Source organism: Artemia franciscana, chromosome 20 (assembly GCF_032884065.1).
Source record: "Artemia franciscana chromosome 20, ASM3288406v1, whole genome shotgun sequence".
Taxonomy (NCBI): domain Eukaryota; kingdom Metazoa; phylum Arthropoda; class Branchiopoda; order Anostraca; family Artemiidae; genus Artemia; species Artemia franciscana.
The window spans coordinates 3351871-3377982 of NC_088882.1; the positions used below are offsets into that span (position 1 = coordinate 3351871).

The window sequence follows — 26112 nt, forward strand, 5'->3', positions numbered from 1 at the left end:
CTCACCAAGTTTCATCCTGACCTCTCCACTTTAAGCCTTTTCCAAGATTTTCGGTTCCCTCCTCCCCCCAGTGACAGTGGATCCAGTAGAGATTTAAAATAAGATATCTGAGTTACGAGGTCCTACTAAATATGAAATTTCATTAAGATCCGATCACTCCTTCGTAAGTTCAAAATACCTCATTTTTTTCTAATTTTTCAGAATTAACCCTCCCCCCATATCCCCCAAAGAGAGCGGATCCTTTCCGGTTATATCAATCACGTATCTAGGACTTATGCTTATTTTTCTCACCAAGTTTCATCCTGATCCCCCACTCTAAGCGTTTTCCAAGATTTTAGCCCCCGCCCCAAATCCCCCCAATGTCCTCGGGTCCAGTCGGAATTTAAAATAAGATCTCTGAGACATGATATCCTTCCAAACATCAAATATTATTAAGATCCGATCACTCCTTCGTAAGTTAAAAATACCTCATTTTTTCTGATTTTTCAGAATTAACCCCCCCCCCAACTCCCCCAAAAAAGAGCAGACCCGTTCCGGTTATGTCAATCACGTATCTAGGACTTCTGCTTATTTTTCCCACCAAGTTTCATCTCGATCCCTCAACTCTTAGCGTTTTCCAAGATTTTAGGGTTCCCCACCCAACTCCCTCAAATGTCACCGGATCCGGTCGGAGTTTGAAATAAGATCTCTGAGACACAATATCCTTCCAAACATCAAATTTCATTAAGATCCGATCACCTGTCCGTAAGTCAAAAATACTTCATTTTTTCTGTTTTTCCAAATTAACCGGCCCCCTCTCCCCTCCAGATGATCAAATCGAGAAAACGACTATTTCTAATTTAATCTGGTCCGGTCCCTGATACGCCTGCCAAAATTTCATCGTCCTAGCTTATCAGGAAGTACCTAGACTAGCAAAACCGGGACAGACAGACAGACAGACCGACAAAATTTGCGATCGCTAGATGTTACTTGGTTAATACCAAGTGCCATAAAAAGACGAACTACCATTTTCTGATCGAATGAACATCCTCGGAAGTTTCTACGACCATAAGGGATAAGGGGGGTGCAGGAGAGATTAAAATCATAATTAATCATAAGAGATTAAAATCTCTCGCAACATTTCCTTAAAGTTTCAACTTAATATTATAAGCCTTTTTGGGAGATCCAGGATCAAACTTTCCCTCTTTTCTCAATAAAAAAACCTTATGTGTCAATAATGAGCAACATGCGTAAATTATATCCCTTGTACCAAGGGCTGTGCAAGGGAGGGGGATTGTCCACTCAGCAGACATAGTTATTTAATCTTAGGACTAGTTTGAATAACATGGCTATTTCAAGATTTCGATTCGATACATTTGGGTGAAAAAGGCATTAAGGGGGGGGTGTCCTCCAATCACTTTTGAATCCTAAAAAGAGCACCGGGACTTTTGATTCCATCATAAAAACCTTATAATTTGACAATGGGCAACTTCCATAGCTTACAGCCCCTGCCCTGGGGGCTGTCAAATTCAGAGACATGGTTATTTGACTTTTGGACTAATTTTGATAGGATACGATTGGGAAAAACAGCTGAAGGTGTGTTTTGTCGCCCTCCAATTACTATCGACTCTTAGAGAGCACTAGAACTTTTAATTTGTAATCAAATAAGCCTCCTCCAGAGTTTATACGACCTACCCTTCAATGGGAAAAATGAATAAATAATGATACACTGTACCCTTATGGCTCTTCACTGTAAGCAATGCTATAGCATTGCCTTTGACTTGAACAGGCGAGTAGAACTTTCAACTTCCCTTGTAATGAAGATCCGAAATCACCTAGGAGGAATGATTTTCCAAGGAGGGAATTTTCCGGGGGAATTCGTCTCAGCCCCAAATCTGCAACCTCTTTCATAGTTTAAATTTCTTTCGAGATAGGAAAAACTGCAAAGATACACTGCAAAGCTTGAAAATTTTCATTCTAAATTTGTAATTCTTTTCTTGAGTACAATTGTTAAAGGCGTCTTATGGAGGAGGGTATTTCGAAAAAAAACTTCAAAAATTATGAAAATATAAGAAATTAAGGGAACCATACTGAGAGCTTAGAGGAAGAGGTTGAAGCGTCCTGCCCCAGTTAAGAACCTAATCCTCCTAAAAATGCCAATTCTACTATTAGGCTGTTTGGGGCAAGTTTATTGATAATTAGGTACTTTTGTATTATTCAGAACACACTCAATAAGTTAAGTTAGGGTACTTGTGTATTATTCAGAACACACTCAATAAGTGAAGTTAGGTTCTTTCGTGTAAAGTTAATGAAATCAAACAAAATATGATGAAAATATAATACTTTATTAGGAAAATTGTAAAATTACAAAATTAATTGTAAAATTTCTGGGTACATAATTCTAAGTTGTAATTTTACAATTTTCCTAATAAAGTATTACATTTTCATCATATTTTGTTTTATTTCATTAGCTTTACACGAATGAACATAACTTCGGTACTTGAGTATTATTCAGAACTCAATAAGTGAAGTTTACAACTTAGAATTATGTACCCAAAACGCAGAAATGTCGTTAAGAATCGCGTCAAAAGGAGGTCTTCCTTCTGCCTTTACTCCCGCCGCCAAATGTACCAAAAATTTAATTGAAATGCATCGTAGTTTGTTTCACGAAAGAGCCTAACTTCACTTATTGAGTGAGGCAAAGAATTGCCTCTTTTTCAGTCTTTGGCAAATCCCAAATCTTCATTTCAAAATCCATGTTCAGACACCATCTTCTATCACTATGCGTAGCAAACTAAATTAAGTTTTGTCTTTGTGGCTATGAAACCGGATTTTCTCAGCAACATTCTTGAGTGTGTTCTGAATTGAATAAATTGAATAATGAACAAGTACAAAATATTTAATTAAAATGTACCTGCATCGTAGTTTGTTTCACGAAAGAACCTAACTTCACTCATTGAGTGTGTTCTGAATAATACACAAGTACCGATAATTGTCCAATATATTAAGGTATAAGTAGAAAGCTCCTCTGCCTAACTGCTTACCTCGAGGAAAGGTGTGGTATGCCAAAAATGGAGGGAACCAATAAGCAACCTACACAAAGCAAGCAAACCCACTACGTAACTGGTAGTTTCATTTAATAGGATATTTAATGGTTCTGAGCGTTAGATGTTTTAATCGAAGATAGCGCCATAGATAGGAGGAGGGGACCTGGCGACGTATTTATTCTTGTATTTTACGTTACACCAAGGGCGCACACAGTATTTTCTTCGGGGGGGGGTTACAACAGAAAACCTTAAAATACATGTGTACAGCTTTGTTACATTTTTATGAGTCGGACAACATTTATGGAGAGGGGGTCCAACCCCGTACCCCCCCCCCATTTGTATACAGCCTTGCCATACAATCTATTTATCTACCTTGTTTGCTGCCCGTCTCCATATATTGTGATGGGCTCACCCTGTAGAGCTTGAATGATGAAATTAGACACAACTCGTCCATCATTGAGATGCATACGGGGTCCATAAGTGTTGAAGATCCTTGCTACTCGGACATCAACATTCTCTTGCTTTGCATAGGCATAACTTAGCGTTTCAGCAACTCGTTTACCTTCGTCGTAACAAGCTCGAGGACCTATACAAAATATATAAAAATGAATTGGTCATTGGTCACCCATAAAGATATGAGTTTGAGTCCTGTGGGGGCACAGTATAATTTTATCTCAACTTGGTAATACAGAACCTGGAGTCCATCTTGGATGCAGTAACTCGCCACAGGGCCCAGAATGTGATTCTTGTGATTATATTGTCACCGCAGCGTCGAAGCGTCAGGGTCCATTAAACATTTCCATAAAACCCAAACAACAAGAAGAAGAAGATATAACAGCAGCCCAGATTTTAACCCGTTCAACTGTTTCATTTAATCAACTACCTACAACAAGAACCATTTATCCCCGACGAAGAGCAGGACTCGTGAAAAAAAACTTAAGCCGGAATTGCCAAGAACTGGAATTCCATCATTCAAAGTATATAACGTTATATTGGTAAGTTATTTTTTAATGTTATGCTGGTACGTAACGTTCTATTTGGTAGGACCCCCCCACCAAAAAAAAAAACTACAATTCCAGGGATAAAGTACCCGACTCCTCGTTTTGTGTGTATGTATGCCTCAGTTTTACGATCAGGTTTCGGTTGTATGACATGACAACAAAAAACAGGAAAGAACAGAGTTAATACTATGGGCGAATAAACAGTAAATATAATAAGAAAGACATTTCTACCCACTAATAGGAGAGCCCCAGTCTTTTATGTATAAAAAATAGTTTTAAAACAGTATTTTTTAAAATAAAGTATTCAAAACAAAAAGTGAAAAAATTGTACAGGGTTTGAACCTGTTGAAACTAATACATAGTCTTTCACCAAATGTAGAACAAAGGAGCCGAAAATGAACCCAGACCTTTTTATTGCCAGAAAAGAGGCATACTTGTTCCAAATATTAACACGTTTTTTGCTCCATTTTCCCCTCCAGGAGGAGGAGGCAAATAGCTTGTCATCCCCTCCCTCTCAAGATCATGCCAGCAAACTCAACTCCTATCTCCTTTTTCTGTCTACTCTGCCCACGCAGAGATAGTCACAAAGTGTACAGCTTTTCGAAAATTACTTTGACCATTTGTCTTTGCTACTTAAATACATCATTACTAAATGCCCTCACTGAATCGAAGATCCTAAAACTATGGTCAGATACCTTTAGAAGGAGGGGAGCTAAAAACCCAATGTGGTCATCCAACCACTTTTTAACATCCTTCACAAAAAAAACTTTAAACTTAATACCCTACGCCGCTTGTAAGATGTTGCAGATATACCTTTTTGATAAACTGGATGCAGAGTATCTTTTGATTTGGTTTAACATGTCCATCAGCATTCCCCGATGCTTCACCATTTTGAAAAGGGGGGAAGATTATGGCACTCATCTAATTTCTAAGTGAGTACACAAACCGATAGATAAAAATTTCAAACAGAAATTGAACAGAGTCTGACTGTATCATAGGCTTTCTGTCCTGCGTCTTCTCACGAATGTGTCAGTTCAGTGGCACCGTTTTTTTTCAGTGATTTGGAGAGAAAATCTTTTTGATAGCCTAAGCCCATCTCCCTTAATTCTCCGGTTGTGGACCCTTCTTACCCCCCCAAAACAGTACTGGAGCTACGCCCCTGTGTCGATCAGAGGAATATGGAAATTCTAAAGGGTGTAGTTTTCATTCAGAACCGATGATATTTTGTGGTGTTTCAGACGGATTCTTTGAAATTCCATTTCACAAACATTTATCAATAAGATTAATCAAAAGCATAGCTTTATTCCTGAATCAACCTTAAATAGCGATTCTTCTTCACTTAATTTTTTTCTTCAAAATACGTTTTTATAGTTTAGGTTACTATGGTCTAGAGTTCGTTATTTACCTAATTGCAGCCAATGTTCAAAACTATGATATCCCAAACCATAATGGATATTCTTCAAGGATGAAGGGAGGAGGATCTAAAGCCATGAACTTTACAATGAAGTAGAAAAGGGCAATAGATTCTTTTCTTCTTCTTCCTTGAAATCACCTTTTAACATAAATTAAATAATTTAAAGACCATAGAAGAATTTAGCCCATAAGTCAGGTGGGTAAACAAGGGAAGTGGGTTTTAGGACCATGTTTCTGTCAAAATTTGACATTTGTGAGAGGTCTCCTCAGAGTCTATCAGATTTTCCACACAAGTCACTTACTTTCCACATTTTTTAAAGAAGTTGCCCCAGCTGAAACACAAAAGTGCGCGCCAATGTATTTCTCTATCCAAAATATATAGGTTCTCGATACTTGTGTATTATACCGAGCACACTGAAGAAGTTTGCTCTGATGAAAACCGGTTTTCCTGTCTCCAATTGGTTATAATTGGATTAGTCCTAGTGAGAAAAACCATAATGATTTTAATTAAGTATTTAATGTATAAAGGTGGTTAGGTATTTAATATAATGCGTTCTGGGCAGCCTGCCTTCCATAATTCTTTTTTGTAATTTCCAGAATTATGTTGCTAATGTCTTATATTTTCATCATATTTTGGTATATTTCATTATTATTAGCCTAACTTCACATTTTGAGTGTGTTCAGGATAATAAACAAGCACACGGTTCTCTACATGGTATAGTTCGCTTACCCCAAAATAGCTTACCCCAATAGACACATGCCATGAACTGATCAAAATCCCAGCCTTTTATTTCCAGAATATACGCTACACCTTTTCTGATCTGAACCCAGGTGAGACCCCATCAAGGGTATTAGACATGGTGTTTTGAGCCTTTTGTCGTATCTTCTTTCAAGTTAAATAAACTATCAAATATTGCTAAATAAATTTTATTACTAAATAATAGAGAAATTAAACGATCGTCTATAATTAAACTAATTGGGACACAGTTTTAGTCAAAACTAGTCGAACACGTTTCACAAATTTACGACAGACGTTATCTGAATAAAAAAAAAGGAACCTGCTTTTACAAAAGTTCAATGTTCTGTGCATGGTAAGAGCTCTTTAGTATTTTACGAGAAAATTTGGACAATTTATGAAATGTCAACGATTTGAAAAATAAAAATTTTTACGTGTCTAGCACGTCCAAAAATGTCAGGAATGTGAAGCATCGACGTTGACAGGGTACTAACAAATTTTCAAATTTCAACAAAATGTTCATTTATTGACAAAAAATTTCAATTTATTAATTAATTAATTTTTTTTAATTTATCATTTAAATTATTTGAGTATTATGGACTATTTTAATTTAATTACTTCAATTATTATTCGTATTTTTTAATTATTTTGTTTTTTCATTTATTTTTATTTTATTGATTAAAGACCAGTACCGGCAAAAGAAAATGTAAGCAAGGAAGGAAAGGATATAATAAAACTTGACTAATCGCCTAAAATATAAACTGGTGTATTACAAAAATAAGGACAGGGAGCACAAAAAAGTTACAGAAGCTCATATCATGAAAATACCCAAATTCAATTTTGATAAGGATCAGCATATATCTAAGAGGATGGGAGGGGGCAGTGGCGGTTCCTGGCCTCCCTTGGGGCCGGGACTGGCTCTCTCCCCTGTCTCCAACAAAAGTTTCTGGCCAAATTGTAACAAAATTTTCAAAAATAAGGACAGGGAGCACAAAAAAGTTACAGAAGCTCATATCATGAAAATACCCAAATTCAATTTTGATAAGGATCAGCATATATCTAAGAGGATGGGAGGGGGCAGTGGCGGTTCCTGGCCTCCCTTGGGGCCGGGACTGGCTCTCTCCCCTGTCTCCAACAAAAGTTTCTGGCCAAATTGTAACAAAATTTTCATTTATTGACAAAATTAGTTTCCGTTTATTAATTGATCAATAATTTATTATTTAATTATTTCAAATTAATTATCATATAATTATTTGGTTTTCTAATTTATTTCTATTTCATTAATTGAGAGTTTAGTAATTATTTGATTTATTAATTGGGCCATCAACTTTATTTTAATGAAAATAAAATCTTAAAAATTAGAGAATGACGGGATTATTACTGAAATTATTTATTAGAAAAATTTCTCCCTCAAATTTCTGCACTTTGGGCAATTACCCCCTCCATCCCTCCCCAAAAACTACCTTTGGAAGGTGAGAGGGGGCACTACCTCGATATTGACAAAAAATACTTCTCTGCTAACACGAAATAGTTTTAGCTTATGATAAAAAAAAAAATAAAAAAAAAAAATCTAGGACGAGTTTCTGGTTGAGGGCTATTTAAGGGTTGAGATTCGGGGTTCCAAGAGAATCACCAATACACAGTGAATTTTCTCTTATAAAATAATGATTTCAGCGCGGCAGCTGCAACCAAGCAAAGTGCGAACCACCGTCCATAGCAACCAAGAGTTTAAAAGCAAATATAAAATATAGAATGTAGAAAATAAATATAGAATATAGAGAAATAGAATATAGAAAAATAAAAAATATAGAAAGAATATAGAAAATAAAATATAGAAAATAAAAAGCGTCTAGTAAGAAAAAAGTGGACACTTGTAGTTGATTCAGGGACTGCAACTTTTACTTCAACAATTTTTAAGAGTAAAATGTTATTACAAAAACAAATTTACAGAAATTTTGAAAAAGAACCGGAAACTCCTTGAAAATGGCACTGGATCATAATAAAAAGTGCACCATGGTCAAAAACTTTGAGCAGGAGAATTAAAGCACCCCACCTTGAACAATCAAAACAAAAAACAGTTTTTGCATGGGATGCTATGACGTGCCTTTGTTAGTGGGCACGTCATATTATTTAGTGGGCACGTCATATTATTTGTTAGTGGGCACGTTAGTATTATTTTTCTTCCCCGTTAGTGGGGAACTGGAACAATATAGAGAGTTGTTTAAGGAATCATTTGAAAGCTAATTTTTATAAATCCATCCTTCTCATGAATTTGATTTGATAACCCAATCATAAGGTACCATATGGCATCCGAAAATGGCACTTGGGGTGCCATTTCTTGAGTTGAAAGGTTGGGAAGCATGAAAAGAGTGCTATCATAATATCTATGGTTGAGATTCATAAAAATAAAGTTTAGAATTCCCGAAGTAGTATAGTCCCCCTCCCAGACCCCTTAATAAGTTTCATAAATCGTCTGCAACTAAATGAACCCGGCTAGTTCTAGTGACTAGTTTAGTGGAGAAAATTCAAAACATTTGGGGGGATGAGCAAAATTTATTTTCCCATATTAAGCGGGAGCAGGGGCAGACTTGTTGTTTTTTTTTTTTCTTTCAGTACGAAAACTATAAAGGTTACCTTTAAATTAAAATATTTGAAAACCCGATTTTTTTTATTTGAAGAGGGTCTAGGAGGGAGTTGTTGCCCTCTCCCATTGACGCGACTGAAACTAAAGGGCAAGTACAACATCACAGAGAGATGTTTAAAGGCTCAATTCAATCTTCTTGACCATATCAACGAGTTTTTTCTAGATTAAATAACAAAAAACATTTTTTTTTTAAACTGTAAGTATGAAGCGATATTAAAACTTAAAACGAAGAGAAATTACTCCGTATACGAAAGGAGTTGTTCCCTCCTCAACGCCTCGCTCTTTACGCTAAAGTTTGCCTCTTTCTCACAACTCTACTTTTTAAAACAATAAAAAACTTTAACTACATGAACTGTTTGATTTGTATTGGAAGAGCACAAAAAGGCACATAGAGTGGTGACAGGACTTTGAGTCCTTGGCTATATTGTTACTGTACACTGAATTTCTGGCACGTAATAAACGAGTGGCTGGGAACAGCAAATAGTATAAACAAACATTATTAAGTGCGTGAGTTAAGGCCGTACTAACTCAGCTTCAAATCCTGGTTAAGAATTTTTTTTAATAAGCTTCACTTGTTTCCACCCCGCAAACAGTGATGGAAAAAAAGCCACTCCAGTGTTTGCCATTCAAAAAGGTGATTTTACTTGTTGTTCAAGGTGGGGGACTGTTAATGCTCTATTAAGGGTTTTCAATTATGGTGATTCCAATGGTAAATTTTAATTTCTATTGATCAGTTCGCTTAAAATGTCAAAGTTCTAGAAATATAAAATAACGAAAGTATACTTTCTTATATGAACCTCAAAATCCTTAGCAGCATTGCGGCTAAAAATTTGCAATAGAAAAGAATTTTCTAGAAGTATAGAGGTATTTTCTAGAAGTATATTTTCAAGAAATTCTAGAAGTATAAAATAACGAAAGTATACTTTCTTATATGAACCTCAAAATTCTTAGCAGCATTGCGGCTAAAAATTTGCAATAGAAAAGAAAAATTTGCAATAGAAAATTTGCAATAGACAAAATTCAAGAACCTCAAAATTCTTAGCAGCATTGCGGCTAAAAATTTGCAATAATGATAAAACAAATTTCAATGAACTATATTAACTACACATCTAAAATTCTTTTAATGTCCTTCAGGTTTCTAAAATCTGTACATATTTAATATAGGATAATATTTCATAAGCAATTGCATTTTTTGAATAAACGAACCAGTGAATTTTGTTTTCCAGTAAAACACATATCGTTTCACACAGAATTCTTATATTTACAACTCCTCATTTCCTATATCATAAATTTATATTATATAAATTACATCATAAAGTTTATCTACAACTCTTCTAAAATGCCAAGGGTTATATACCCCATGAACCCTTTACGTGATTAAATAAAAACAAGCATTTCCAAATAAAAGTTACGGCAATATTAAAACTTAAAACGAACAAAATCATTCTGTATATGAGGAGTCTTCGCCTCCCTAAGCCCTCGCTCTTTACGCTAAAGTCTTGAAGTTATTTAAAAATACTTCTCATTGAAAATCAGCTGCCTTAAAGTAGTGTTTCAGTAGTCTCTTATGTAGTCTTTCTTAAAGTGTCAGGGAAAAAGTCAAACTTTCGCTTTTATTTTGATTCAGAATAGGAAATTTTCACCTTCCCATCTGGCTAAATAGTATTTTAACTGAAAGCTTGTTGTTTAACTTAAAGAAAGTGTCCTATTATGCACATTTATATTAGTATTTATATTTATTTATTATATTATATTATATTATATTATATTATTTTATATTATTTATTTATTTATTTTATATTATTTATTATATTATATTATATTATTTTATTATATTATATTATATTTATATTAGTTATGGACGTTTAGAATTTACGGAGCGGAATTTCTGAAAAAATTTAATAGAATTAATAAATTTAGGTCCCTTTCAACCCACTCAAAAGACCGAGCAATAGGAAAAGAGGCTATATAATAAATTCTTCCAAAAATAACATTTTACCACAAATCTGTTTGAAGTTAGAGATTACTCTAACTTCACCAGCCGAACTCTCCAACAAAACTAAAGACATGGTTACAGATCTTTAGACATCATTACAAATGAAAATTTATCATTACTTTTTTTTATTAAATATTCTTGGTAGTTTTTAGGTAATACTTACAATATTTAAAACAGCACATTTTATTTGCTTAATATGTACCGTTAGCGTCATTAACGCTGAAAAGGTAGACAAAAAATACTGCAGCGAGGGAACAAACAATATGTGGGGCCAACCCGCGGTCCGCCTTGAACATTTTTTCCCCCCAATCCCAGAAGGATTCGTCACAATTTTTGCAAATACTATGGCGAAAATAGTGAAAACCAATTCATTAATAAATTTGGCATTTTTTGCGAAAAAAATGCAAAAATTACGATAGAAAAAAGAATAAAAAATTATAAAAAAGATATTTGGTAATAATTCCATTTTTTTTATTTCATTTATATTTTGTTATATTTCACTTATAATTTTGCCATATATTCTTAAGTATCCCTAATGTTTCAATATTTTAATGTAAGAGAATTTTCCCTATCATTCCATAGCTGAGATTCGCCTTTATCCATATGCTAAATTGAGTTTTCAAAACTTGCTTTTAGATTGAAAGCTACATCAAAATCTCAGAAAGATGTGGAACGAATTTTTTTTTATTCTTTAAGTACGTTTAGATCATTTTTAAGAATAATTGTTAGCAATAATTATCTTTCTGAGTCTGTAAATAAAATAATATCTATAATAAAATAATAAAAAAAAATAATAATAAAAATAAATAATAAAATAATATCAATATCTTATCCTCTGCGGTTCAAGCTGCAGCAGTGGACTTGTCACAAATTCGCGTACTGCAAAGGAACATAAACCCTTAAGTACCAAGGACATCAAAATAAAATCGCTGTTCATCCCTTGGAACCTATCTTAAGTCTATTCATACCCGAAAGCCGTGATTTTCTAATATTTTTCTGTTGGTTTTTCAGAATTATAAAGTTATTAGTGCCGTACCAGATTTTCATCAACGTTTACCACGTTTAGCCATTTAGTGGCTATGACCAAAAAGTATAGGTAGCTCATAAGAGTGGAAACTGGCGCTAGTGTCGACAAAACAACTATCAAAAATGTCCAGTATTTGGCATTTTTTTCTTCCAGTGTAAAAATAAGAACAATTTAATTAGTCTAATTTGCAAAATTATGGTAGTAATAAGCGTCTGACCTCGGGCTCAGACCAAAAAACGATTACAAAGCATGAAAAAATGCTAAGTTTCACCAAACAGTAGATGGTAATAATAGTTCTTTTTTCGATGCTAGCACCAATTTCCACTCTTCAGGGGGCAGTTTCCCTCCCCCAATAATTTGGAGAAAAATTATTATACAGCCCATGCCCCTTGATTTTCCGGATAGAGACCCCTCTTGCCCCCCACCCAATAAAAAAGCTGGAGCTATGCCCCTGTCACTCTTATAAGTTATCCATACTCTTTGGGTATGACATAAAAAGTAATTTCGACATTGTTTGCTTGTTAAAGTATTTTCGATTATAAAACTACCATATCAATTACGAGTTTACCAAGTTACCTATCAACAACAAAGATTATTTATCTGGCAACAGCTTACCAATGGGATTCACGTGACCCCAGTAGGATTCAGGTTGAGGATGCACTTCAGGATCACCATACACTTCCGATGTACTCGCAATCAGAATCCTTGCACCAACTCGCCTTGCTAAACCAAGCATATTAATAGTACCAACAGTATTAGTTTTGATTGTTTTCACTGGGTTGTACATGTAATGAGGAGGGCTGGCAGGACTAGCCAAATGATAAATTTCATCAACTTCAATCAATAACGGATTGACAATGTCATGATGTATGAGTTCAAAATTAGGATGACCAATCCAATTTTCAACGTTACGCTTTCGTCCAGTGAAAAAATTGTCGGCAATAATGACTTCATGGCCTTCTTCCATAAGACGATCAGTCAGATGAGATCCAACAAATCCTGCACCACCCGTAATCTGCAAAAATGAAAACCCATAACGACTACTTATTCCTAATGGTCCGATTATCGCAATTCCTGTCAAAATGACGATAAAACAAATATTTTTTACACAGACTCGAGCCAAGTTTTCTTCTCCGCGGTTTAACGCCAAGCAGTAAAGAGGTTTATTGCCAGTTTATAAAGAGGTTTCATTGTCAAAAGGAAGAGAAAGCAGAATAATCAAATGAATATTTCGCCTTTCATAGTAGGGTGTCCTCAGACTTAAAAACGAAAAGAATTTAAACTGCAATAATTTTTTTTAAGGAAAGCCGGACAAAAATTTCGGGAAGGGAGTGACTAAAAAGCTGGTAATTCCCCCTGGACACGGACTTTTATATATAAATACACACACACACACATATATATATATATATATATATATATATATATATATATATATATATATATATATATATATATATATATATATATATATATATATATATATATATATATATATATATATATATCAAGGCCTGGCCTTAGACCTTAATTAGACAATAAGACAACGCAGAACACCAATAGAGACGGTAATACTAACGATAATAGACAAAACAGACCCAAACATTTACAAGGACAAATAGCAGCAATACAACTTACATAACCAAAACAGCAAAATTACATAACCAAAGGAAACGTATGAAGGAAACAAATATAGTTATTGGATTTATGATATTTAGATATTTATTCACTTATTTTTACTATATTTTTAACATTGGTCAGATAAAAAAAAATACCTGACACGCAAAACGGAAGAAAAATGCATATACGCAAATATTAAATGTTCTTTGTAAAGATATTCCCCCCCCCCCCCCCCAATAAAAATAACCATCACAAATAAAAAAAATATAGACATGCCCTTGCTCAGTACTAGAAGTGTTAATATCACTTATTGAAAATCGCGTCAGAGCAACACAAAACAAGACGGAGCACATAAGGAAAAGAAAAACACATACAACAAAACTAGCAGAAGAGAAAGAAACGATAGTAACTTACAAAAAAAAGAGAAAATCTATAAAATCACAATTTGAAAAGGTATTCGTAATGATGTAAAGTGTTTGATATGTTTTGCCATATGTTTAGAAGCAGCAACATCTAGATTGACAACTTTAAAATTTATAATAACTTCAGTACTAATATGATCGCGAAATCGTGATGAGATATTAGACATAGGAAATGATATAGGGAGAGGGTAAAAGAGGAACCCTTCTTCCGTTAAATGATTAAATAAATAAACAAAAACAAGTTTTTAACTGAAAGTAAGGAGCGACATTAGAACTTAAAACGAACAGAAATTATTCCGTATATGAAAGGGGTTGTACCATCCTCAATGCCCTGCTCTTTTTGCGGCAAAGTTTGACTCTTTCATGCAACTCTACTAATCAAATTTAAAAATAATAAAAAATTTTAGCGTAGAGAGCGGGACGTTGAGGAGGGGACAGCCCCTTTCATATAAGGAATAATTTCTGTTCATTTTGTTTTACAAAAAATTAAGCAAAGAGAAAATACGTTTTAATTTCGACAAAGCAGCGAACAAAAAATAAAATATAAAAACAAAACTACACTTTAACTAAAAAAAATAAAAATATTTTTAATATTTCGGCCCCACGTCCGGGAGTCTTTCTCAAGGGAAGAATAAAATTAAAAACGACAAAAAGAAGAAAAGAAATGTTTTTTAAAACATAACACAAAAAAAAACACGACAACTAAACACACGAAAAAAAGCAATAAATAAGAACAAATCACGTTATAAACAAAACTCCCAGCACTGATGGTAATAACTTAAGACAAAACCAATTTATTTATTTATTGTTTTTTTTCGTGTGTTTAGTTGTCATGTTTTTTTTTGTGTTATGATTTAATAAAACCTTGTTTTTGACGATGTTTGTTTAACGTGTTTAAATTAACAATTGTTAATTTACATTGTTTTTAACAATGTAATTAACAATTAACAATAACAAATTAAATGGCCGGAAAATAACACAAACAAATTATTGTTTATATCAGCCATTATTTTATAAAATTCGAACATTAGCCATCCACGGTTTGATATCCTCCGCAAGTAGAACTCCGTGTGTTTGTCTTTTTGCAATGGTTTAACCAGTCTTTTTGTGCTAGTGCGTTTTACAAACACCAATACATTGTGTCTAGACCAGTGGCGTAATTTCATCAAAATCCTGGGGGGAGGGGGCAAATACGTTGCCAATTTTCCTAAATCAAGAGAAAATGACAGTGAAAAGGGTAAAATGAGCCAAATAGTACTATAATGGCAAAGATACACTAAAGAAAACGGGGAAGTTGCCCCCCAACCTGCCCCAAAGCAAATTACGCCTCTGGACTAGACCTACTCTTCTTTTTTTGTATTTTTATGCACTCCGTCTCTTTTGTTTGCTTTTGATGGGTGATAAAATGTTATTATTATTATTATATGTTTGGACTTCGTTCATGTTATCAGGCGATTCTCTTTGATGGGGCTTGTATTGGGGAAGGGTCTGTTGCCCTTTTGATCTTGGAAATACCTTTTTTTAGCATTTCAAATGAGAAAACATTGAAAAATTATCCTTCCCTTCTCCTTAATTTCGGAAAATACCTTTTTGTATCTTCCTTTTTAAAATGTAGAGAATCCTCCTCCCGACCCTCCTAGGTTTTCGTGAACTGTCGTCTCTGTTTCCTCGATTGTAAAATTTTAAAGACAGTATGAAACAATTTAAAGTCAGGTAATTCGTGGAGTTTTGTGTTTCTCAAGGCATTATGGCTAATAATGACATTTTTAACCTGCTTTACTAAGAAAGTCTCATTTACGTTCATTCTTCACTTTCTATTTTTTTGAAGAGTGATGAGAACTTACAACAGTAAAAAGTTCATTTAAGCATGACATTTTAGACCTGCTTTATTAAGAAAGTCTCATTTAAGTTCATTCTTCACTTTCCATTTATTTTTGAAGAGTGACGAGAACTTACTACAGTAGCAAGTTCTTATGATGACGTTTTAGACCTGCTTTACTAAGAAAGTCTCATTTACGTCCATTCTTCACTTTCTATTTTTTGTTGAAAAGTGATGAGAACTTACTACAGTAGCAAGTTCTTATGATGACATTTTAGACCTGCTTTACTAAGAAAGTCTCATTTAAGTTCATTCTTCACTTTCCATTTATTGTTGAAGAGTGACGAGAACTTACTACAGTAGCAAGTTCTTATGATGACGTTTTAGACCTGCTTTACTAAGAAAGTCTCATTTACGTCCATTCTTCACTTTCTATTTTTTGTTGAAAAGTGATGAGAACTTACTACAGTAGCAAGTTCTTATGATGACATTTAGACCTGCTTTATTAAGAAAGTCTCATTTAAGTTCATTCTTCACTTTCCATTTTTTGTTGAAGAGTGATGAGAACTTACTACAATAGCAATTTCTTATGATGACATTTTAGACCTTCTTTATTAGGAAAGTCTCATTTAAGTTCATTCTTCACTTTCTATTTGTTGTTGAAGAGTGATGAGAACCTACTAAAGTAGCAAGTTCTTATGTCGAAATTTAAATCTGCTTTATTATGAAAGTCTCATTTAAGTTCATTCTTCGCTTTCCATTTTTTGTTGAAGAGTGATGAGAACTTACTACAGTAGCAAGTTCTTATAGCTTCTTAACTTGGTTAGAGGATAGATTGCCAAAGGTTGTGTTATTTAGCCATCTATATGAGAGAAACAGCTTGTCCAAATGGGATAAGAAGAAAGATTTTAGAACTCCATGGGAAGGGCTAAAGAGTGAAGATTTGGATAAATTGGGATGGAGGAGCATGGGCACCCAAGTTGCTAAAAGTAGTAGTAGTAAACGCATAAATCGTCCGTATGAATCCTAACAACCAGGTACTTGTGCTTTTTAGAATGTTTTCCAAAAAAAAAATCTTAAGGAAAAATGTTTGAAGAAAATATTAACAATATCAAGGAATATTAAACAAAAAAAGAAACAACTATTAAAAATTGGCTAATTGATAATCTGTTAGATAAGATTGAATATCTACTAACCAGAATCCGTTTCCTTTCTTTGTAGTTTTTGAATTTGATCTGTGGGAAACTTTTTGGCGTCTTTTGAAGTTGACCTAATCGGGACTCCAATCGGGCAATTGTCTTCCGTAAACCCTCTACTTCATCTTCAAGGGCCTCGGGATTTCGTTCCTTCAAATTCCGGCTGTATATTGAGCTAATTAAGTTTTTTTCATTGTGATCATTCAGAGACGGAAGGAAAAAATCTAAAAAAGATACATATAATAAAATATTTATATGCACTCATGTTGCTAAATAATCTATATATTTATAAAATATGTTGTATACATATTTGTTTTTTTTTTTATGTTTTTTTATAAGAGGGTTTTTTTACCCTCTTTTTTAAAAGAGGGTTTGCATATGACGCCATTATAAGTATATAAGGCTTTGTATATGACGTCATTATAAGATAACGTTACAGACCGGGACACTGGGACATAAATGACGACCGGGACACCGGGACACAGGAAATATAAATGACGACCGGGACACTCAAAGAAAAATTACAGACCGGGACATCGGGACACAGGGAATATAAATGACGACCGGGACACAGGGACACAACTACAACGGGGAGGCCAGGGGGCAAAGGAGGGGATATATAAATGATGACGGGGACACAGGGAATATTCGATTAGCAATCACCATCAACAAAGCTCAGGGGCAATCATTAGAAAAATGCGGTATAGATCTGAATACAGATTGTTTTTCCCATGGATAATTATATATTAAACGTTCAAGAGTCGGTAAACCTGACAATCTATTTATACGCACAGACAATGGGATAGTGAGGAATGTTGTATATTCGCAAGTTTTACGTAGTTGAAAACATATATATACAGGCCCCCCCCCGCGCGCGTAAGTTGTTACGCGCCATATTAGTTACGCGCCATTGTAGTTGTGTCCCTGTGTCTCACCTGTGAATATGGATAAATATATATATATATATATATATATATATATATATATATATATATATATATATATATACATATATATATATATATATATATATATATATATATATATATATATATATATATATATATATCTATATATATAAAAATAAGTTGTCTGTCTGTGGATGTGTGGATGGATGTGTGGATGGATGTGTCAGGTGACGTCACCTGAAAAAACTGGATTAGGTGACGTCAAAACTGAAAAAACTAAAAAAAGGCAAAAACTACAAAAAAAAACTAAAAACTAATAAAAAAAATAAAAAAGCTAAAAAACTAAAAAAAACTATAAAGGTAAAAACCAATAAAAAACTAAAAAAAAAACTGAAAAAACTAAAAAAAGGCAAAAACTACAAAAAAAAACTAAAAACTAATAAAAAAAGTAAAAAAGCTAAAAAACTAAAAAAACTAAAAAAACTAAAAAAAGGTAAAAAACTAAAAAAAATAAAAAATAAAAAAAAACTAAAAAAAAGGAAAAAACTGAAAAATAAGCTAAAATAAAGGTAAAAACCAATAAAAAACTAAAAAAAAAAAGGAAAAAACTAATAAATGACGACACTCAAAGAGAAAGCGACCAGGACAAAAAACTAAAAAAAAGGCAAAAACTACAAAAAAACTAAAAACTAATAAAAAAAATAAAAAAGCTAAAAAACTAAAAAAACTAAAAAAAGGTAAAAAACTAAAAAAACTAAAAACTAAAAAAAAACTAAAAAAGGTAAAAACTAAAAGAACTAAAAAAGAAAAAAATAAATGACGACACTCAAAGAGAAAGCGACCAGGACAAAAGGAATGTTCGATTAGCAATCAACAAAGCACCGGGACACAGGGAGTATAAATGACGACCAGGACACAAGTAAAAAAAAAATTAACAAAACTAAAAAGAAGGTAAAAACTACAAAAAAACTAAAAAGAAAAAAAAACTAAAAACTAATAAAAAAACTAAAAAATCTAAAAATCTAAATAAACTAAAAAAGAAAAAAAAAGGAAAAAAATAAAGGAGAAAAACAAAACTAAAAAACGAATGTATATACAGACCGGTACACCGGGATACAAATGACGACCGGGACACAGGGAATATAAATAACGACCGGGACACAGGGACACAACTACAACGGGGACACCGGGGGAAACAGGGGGATATAAATGACGACCGGGACAAAAAAACTAAAAAGAAATAAAAACTAAAAACTAATAAAAAAAACTAAAAAATCTAAAAATCTAAATAAGCTAAAAAAGAAAAAAAAAGGAAAAAAATAAAGGAGAAAAACAAAACTAAAAAACGAATGTATATACAGACCGGGACACCGGGATACAAATGATGACCGGGACGCGGGACACAGGGAATATAAATGACGACCGGGACACAGGGACACAACTACAACGGGGACACCGGGGGAAACAGGGGGATAACCTGACAATCTATTTATATGCAAAGACAATGGGACAGCAAAGAATGTTGTATATTCGCAAGTTTTACGTAGTTAAAACCATATATATATATATATATATCTATATTCACAGGTGGGACATAGGGACACAACTACAATGGCGCGTAACTATTATGGCGCGTAACGACTTACGCGCGCGGGGGGGCTTGGGGGGGCGCGAAGCGCCCCCACCAACTAGGTGTTGGGGTGGCGCGAAGCGCCACCCCAACAGCTAGTATATATATATATATATATATATATGTTTTTAACTACGTAAGACTTGCAAATATACAATATTCTTCGCTGTCCCATTGCGTGTCCCCGTCGTCATTTATATGTCCCCCTGAGCCCCCTGACGTCCCCGCTGTAGTTGTGTCCCTGTGTCCCGGTCGTCATTTGTGTCCCGGTGTTTTTTTCTTTTTAGTTTTTTACCTTATTTATTTGTTTCCCTTTTTTTAAGTTTTTTCTTTTAAGGTTTTTTCTTTTTTTAGCTTTTTTCACGCACAGACAATGGGATAGTGAGGAATGTTGTATATTCGCAAGTTTTACGTAGTTGAAAACATATATATACAGGCCCCCCCCGCGCGCGTAAGTTGTTACGCGCCATTGTAGTTCTGTCCCTGAGTCCCACCTGTGAATATATATATATATATATATATATCTATATATATAAAAATAAGTTGTCTGTGGATGGATGGATGGATGGATGTGTGGATGGATGTGTCAGGTGACGTCACCTGAAAAAACTGGATTAGGTGACGTCAAAACTGAAAAAACTAAAAAAAGGCAAAAACTACAAAAAAAAACTAAAAACTAATAAAAAAAATAAAAAAGCTAAAAAACTAAAAAAACTATAAAGGTAAAAACCAATAAAAAACTAAAAAAAAAACTGAAAAAACTAAAAAAAGGCAAAAACTACAAAAAAAAACTAAAAACTAATAAAAAAAGTAAAAAAGCTAAAAAACTAAAAAAACTAAAAAAACTAAAAAAAGGTAAAAAAATAAAAAAAATAAAAAATAAAAAAAAAATAAAAAAAAGGAAAAAACTGAAAAATAAGCTAAAATAAAGGTAAAAACCAATAAAAAACTAAAAAAAAAAAAGGAAAAAACTAATAAATGACGACACTCAAAGAGAAAGCGACCAGGACAAAAGGAATGTTCGATTAGCAATCAACAAAGCACCGGGAAACAGGGAGTATAAATGACGACCAGGACATAAGTAAAAAAAAAAAAACTATCTATATATATAAAAATAAGTTGTCTGTGGATCTGTGGATCGTGGATCAGGTGACGTCACCTGAAAAAACTGGATCAGGTGACGTCAAAACTGAAAAAACTAAAAAAAGGCAAAAACTACAAAAAAAACTAAAAACTAATAAAAAAAATAAAAAAGCTAAAAAACTAAAAAAACTAAAAAAAGGCAAAAACTACAAAAAAAACTAAAAACTAATAAAAAAGCTAAGAAACTAAAAAAACTAAAAAAAAGGCAAAAACTACAAAAAAACTAAAAACTAATAAAAAAAATAAAAAAGCTAAAAAACTAAAAAAACTAAAAAAAGGTAAAAAACTAAAAAATAAATAACGACCGGGACACAGGGACACAACTACAACGGGGACACCGGGGGAAACAGGGGGATATAAATGACGACCGGGACAAAAAAACTAAAAAGAAATAAAAACTAAAAACTAATGAAAAAAACTAAAAAATCTAAAAATCTAAATAAGCTAAAAAAGAAAAAAAAGGAAAAAAATAAAGGAGAAAAACAAAACTAAAAAACGAATGTATATACAGACCGGGACACCGGGATACAAATGATGACCGGGACCCGGGACACAGGGAATATAAATGACGACCGGGACACAGGGACACAACTACAACGGGGACACCGGGGGAAACAGGGGGATAACCTGACAATCTATTTATATGCAAAGACAATGGGACAGCAAAGAATGTTGTATATTCGCAAGTTTATATAACATAGGGACACAACTACAATGGCGCGTAACTATTATGGCGCGTAACGACTTACGCGCGCGGGGGGGCTTGGGGGGGGCGCGAAGCGCCCCCACCAACTAGGTGTTGGGGTGGCGCGAAGCGCCACCCCAACAGCTAGTATATATATATATATATATATATATATATATATATATATATATATATATATATATATATATATATATATATATATATGTATATATATATATATATATATATATATATATGTGTGTGTGTTTGTAAAACTTGCGAATATACAACATTCTTCCAGTCCCATTGTCTGTGCATATAAATAGATTGTCAGGTTTACCGACTCTTGAACATGCAACATATAATTGTCCATGGGAAAAACAATCCGTATTCAGATCTATACCTCATTATTATAATGATTGCCCTTGACCTTTGTTGATGGTGATTGCTAATCGAACATTCCCTTTGTCCCGGTCGTCATTTATATATTCCCCCTGAAATATATAATTTATATATTTCCTATATTGCCCCTCAAACAAACATGACGTCAGTCGACAAACAACTTCATGACGACATACAGCTCAATTCTTATAATGACGTCAGTAGACAAACATGACATCAGTCGACAGACAAACATGACGTAAGTCGACAGACAAACATGACGTCAGTCGACAGACACACAAACAAACAACTTATTTTTATATACTAGCTGCGCCACACCCTACTTGTAATTTCTCTTTGAGAGTCCCGGTCGTCATTTATATTCCCTGTGTCCCGGTCGTCATTTGTGTCCCGGTCTGTAATTTATCTTTGAGTGTCCCGGTCGTCATTTATGTTCCCTGTGTCCCAGTTTTTAGTTTTCTTTTTCTCCTTTATTTTTCAGTTTTTTTCCTTTTTTAGTTTTTTTCTTTTTCAGTTTTTTTTAGTTTTTTATTAGTTTTTAGTTTTTTTGCAGTTTTTACCTTTTTTTTGCTTTTTTTAGTTTTTTGTTGTTTTTTTTAGTTTTTTTTTCTTTTTTAGTTTTTTACCTTTTTTAGTTTTTTACCTTTTTTAGTTTTTTTAGTATTTTCTTTTTAGTTTTTTTTTTGTAGTTTTTACCTTTTTTAGTTTTTTTCTTCTTTTGTGTTAATGCTAAAGCCCAAGGTTCGAACCTGGAACCTCTCGGACCTAGAACCCGGAACATAATGCTTTACCAACTCAGCTACTTCGGCTTGAATACATTCGTTTTTGAATTGGTATATGATGACTAACTTCATGACGACATACAGCTCAATCCTTATAATGACGTCAGTCGACAGACAAACAACTTTTTTATATATATATATATATATAGATATAGATATCTATCAATATATATATATATATACATATATATATATATATATATATATATATATATATATATATATATATATATATATATATATATATATATATATATATATATATATATATATATTAATTTATTACCCGTCAAAAACGGAAAAGACGGAATATATAAAAGAAAAAGAAAGAAAAGCACAAAAATTTTAATACACTTCCACTACAGATATTATAGAATAACACTAGTCCAGGGGTGGTTAGCTCTTAAAACATTGGTATTGAATTTGGAGATTCTTCTCTCTATGGCCATGGAAGGGTTGGTGACCTTATATTTCCTGGAGATGTCGCCATTGCTGTGCCACAAAGGGAGAAGCAGGAGAAACTTACCATATCTGTAAAATGCGCTGCAAATGGCTTTCTTTTCGGTAGCTGTGACTATTTTCCAGAAGGGAACCAGAGCAAGCAGATGGGGGGTAGTAAAAGCATTGTATAGCCGGGCAAGGAGAGGACGGTTGAAACGATACTTATTGGCAACAAGTAATCCGTAAGACGCTCGTAGACGGGAACAGAGATGGTTTGTCAGTGCTGAGCGTGTGTCCTTCTATGTAGAAGAAATAGGAAGGCCAAGATACGTAAGGGACTCACAAGGCTTAATCGGAGTGTCGCCAATTTTAACGGAGAGGTTAATTGAAAGCTCATTTTTTGAACCATTGAAGAAAAGAAGTTCTGTTTTAGATTCGTTGAAGGAAAGCCCGATCTGCTTGTATGCTGCTGCAAGTGAGTCGTAATTTTGTTGAAATAAAGATATCGAACGAGAAACATGAAGAATGTCATCAGCGAAGTTCAGCAGCCAAAGATTAATCCCACGGAAAAAGCACGACGGCTTTATTACTTGCTGTGCTTCGATGATAGCGTTATTAAACAGTGATGGTGAAGTTTTGCCACCTTGACGTACGCCTTTCTTGACACTCAGCATTTCTTTAGATGGAAAAGTGCTGGACTGAGAGGGGATCAGAATGAGAGCTTGTTGTACATACTGTAAACAGGGGAAAGGATGCAAGAGGAAACACCTCGCTGAAGGGCTTTGAGCAGGATATGGCCATGGATGCCAGAATCGAAGGCTCTACTAACATCAAGTGCTCCAAAGACGAGAAGATCACCATTTTTATCTGCATCAGTAAGAAGATTTGCAAGAATGCTGTGAACGTGTTACCGTCCTAAGTGCTTTTTGAACCCGAACTGGTCGTCCGGAGTAGTGCATCGAAGTGCAATTTCATCAAAAATAAGGGATTCAAATAGCTTACAAAAAGTAGTTGAAACAGTGATCGGACGATATGAAGCACACTGGTCAGCTAGTTTACCTTTTTTGAGAATAGGATGGACCAATCCAACACCAAAGCTGTCTGGAACGATGCCAGTAACGAATATCATTTGAAATAGCAGAGAAAGGTGCTCTAGGAGAAGATTGCTGGCAAAGCTTAAATGGGTACCAGATATACCAACGATTCCCTTAGATTTCTTTTTTTTAACTTATCAATTTTGGAACGCATCAAGGACGGAGTGACCAGGACACCAATATTCTTAACTGCAAATCGAAGCTCCTTATCAAGGGCTGGCAAAGGTGTTATCTAGGAATTAGGGGCTGAAAATTGGTCTCTGAAGTAGTCGCACTAGTTTTTTTCTGGCATGCAGGGCGAGCCATTGGAAGATTTGTTCTTAGCTCGAAGATGCCATAAAGCAGGAGGTGAATTATCGACAATCTCGCTGGTACGGGCAATTTCGTTAGCCTTATGCTGTGCGATGGCTTTGGAAAATTTACGTTTCGTGTAAATACGAACAGCGTTGACTACTCCGGAGCGCGGCTTCCCACAATCTGCCCATAATTGTAGCCAGAATTTTGCTGAATCACATACGGCCAGGAGATTAGGATTATTCCGCCAGTTACGTACTTCCGTGCCGTGGCGAATTTTGCGGATCGGAACTGCAGTTTTTTCAGTCGGAACTGCAGTTTTCTCGGCTGTATGGATAGCATGCGTTATCTCAGAACAGTAGATGTTTAGTAGGATGGTTTTTTCTGAGTCTATTGTCATGTTCGGACAACAGAGAAGTGCGAAAGGAATTCGGACCTTCGACAGTATGTAGTCACATTAACTCTGGTAGGAATCGATATTAGCAGCTTCCCAGTTGAGGCTGAACAACCATTTAGGTGGGGAGTTTGTGGGTGAAGTTTGCGGCAAGGGCTTTATTTTAAAAGAATTATAGATCGGCATGTGGTCGGATATGGAGTAATCAAGAAGAACCGTAGTATTGGAGGGTTTAATCATAGAAGAACAATAGAAATAGTCCAACTGATACACGGAGCCAGATTGATGGATGTACGTAAAATCACGATCATTTCCAACATAGGTGAGACTTGGACAGGCATGGAGCAAGATCTGAGATCTATTGGTTTCAGGGTCAGACAGTTCACAGTTAAAGTTACCAAACAGGAGACAACTTAGGCCTTCATCTTCATATTTTGATACTAGCTTGGCAATAGATGTACATGTGAGAGAGAACTTCCTCTCAGACATATCATTACGGTAATTAGTAGGAAAATAAACTACGAATATGACCACATTCGAAACTTTAACCGCAAGGAAACTGTCAAACTTAGCAACTAGATTACCAAGTAGCTCTTTCCGTATCACCAGGGCCAAACCACCTGAAGGCCTACCGCGAGTGGACTACCGCGAGTGGACTACCGCGAGTGGCATGGTGGAAAAACAGATTATGAGAAGACGTGAACTCCAACAGTTGACGACTATCGCTTGACAAGAAGTGTTCCTGAAGACTCACCACGTCAAACCGCAAGCAAAGTTCAGACAGTAGGTGATATTTCGGTAGAACTTTCCCATTGATGTTCCACGATACAATTTTTAAGGTTTCTTCAGGCATTGGAATTCTTTAGAAGAGACTGAGCGACAGGACATTAAAACTGTAACATGGGTGGTTGGAGGAATTGCAAAGAGCACACTTAAGTGCCTTGGTACAAGGATTATCTATTAAGCGTTGAAATATACTAATGGGGAGTCTTTCGTACCCTATGATGGGCGGAAAGCGAATAGAAGACTCGAGGTCCTCTTTAGACTCAAAAAGAAGCTTAAACGAACGGGTGTTTCAGATTTGAGTTGCTTTCAAACAGTTGGCAATCAGATGACATAGGCTATTTTCGTTCACACCTTCAGGAACATAACGGATAATACCGAAAAAGGAGGGGCATTGGAGTTTAGGCTCGACTTCAGGGTTATTCCCGGTTATGCGTGACATAATAGATTCGGCACCGCTTTTATCCTTTGTGACTACCTTCCAGGCGTCTCTACTGGAGCGAAGCTCGATTATATTCCCACTAGCTTCTCCACAAACATGCTCCATATAAGCTTTACGGGAGTCAGGCTTTTTAAGGTCTAAGGGGGGCTTCTTGAGAATAACTGCATAGGAAGGCTTGGCCGGTGGAGTGACTAATTGATTCATGGATGTAGCA

At 34.6% G+C, this 26112-nt stretch overlaps 1 protein-coding gene across 1 annotated transcript in view; it reads right to left on the bottom strand.

The window, feature by feature from the left end:
• Positions 1-26112, bottom strand: part of LOC136040292 (UDP-glucuronic acid decarboxylase 1-like) — a 55667-nt gene that overhangs the window by 13688 nt on the left and 15867 nt on the right. Inside the window, exons 2-4 of the mRNA XM_065724537.1 lie at positions 16901-17124; positions 12459-12858; positions 3399-3612 (exon numbers count right to left, since the gene is read on the bottom strand). Of these exons, the coding sequence (XP_065580609.1) occupies positions 3399-3612; positions 12459-12858; positions 16901-17124 (838 nt within the window). The remainder of the gene's footprint in view (positions 1-3398; positions 3613-12458; positions 12859-16900; positions 17125-26112) is intronic.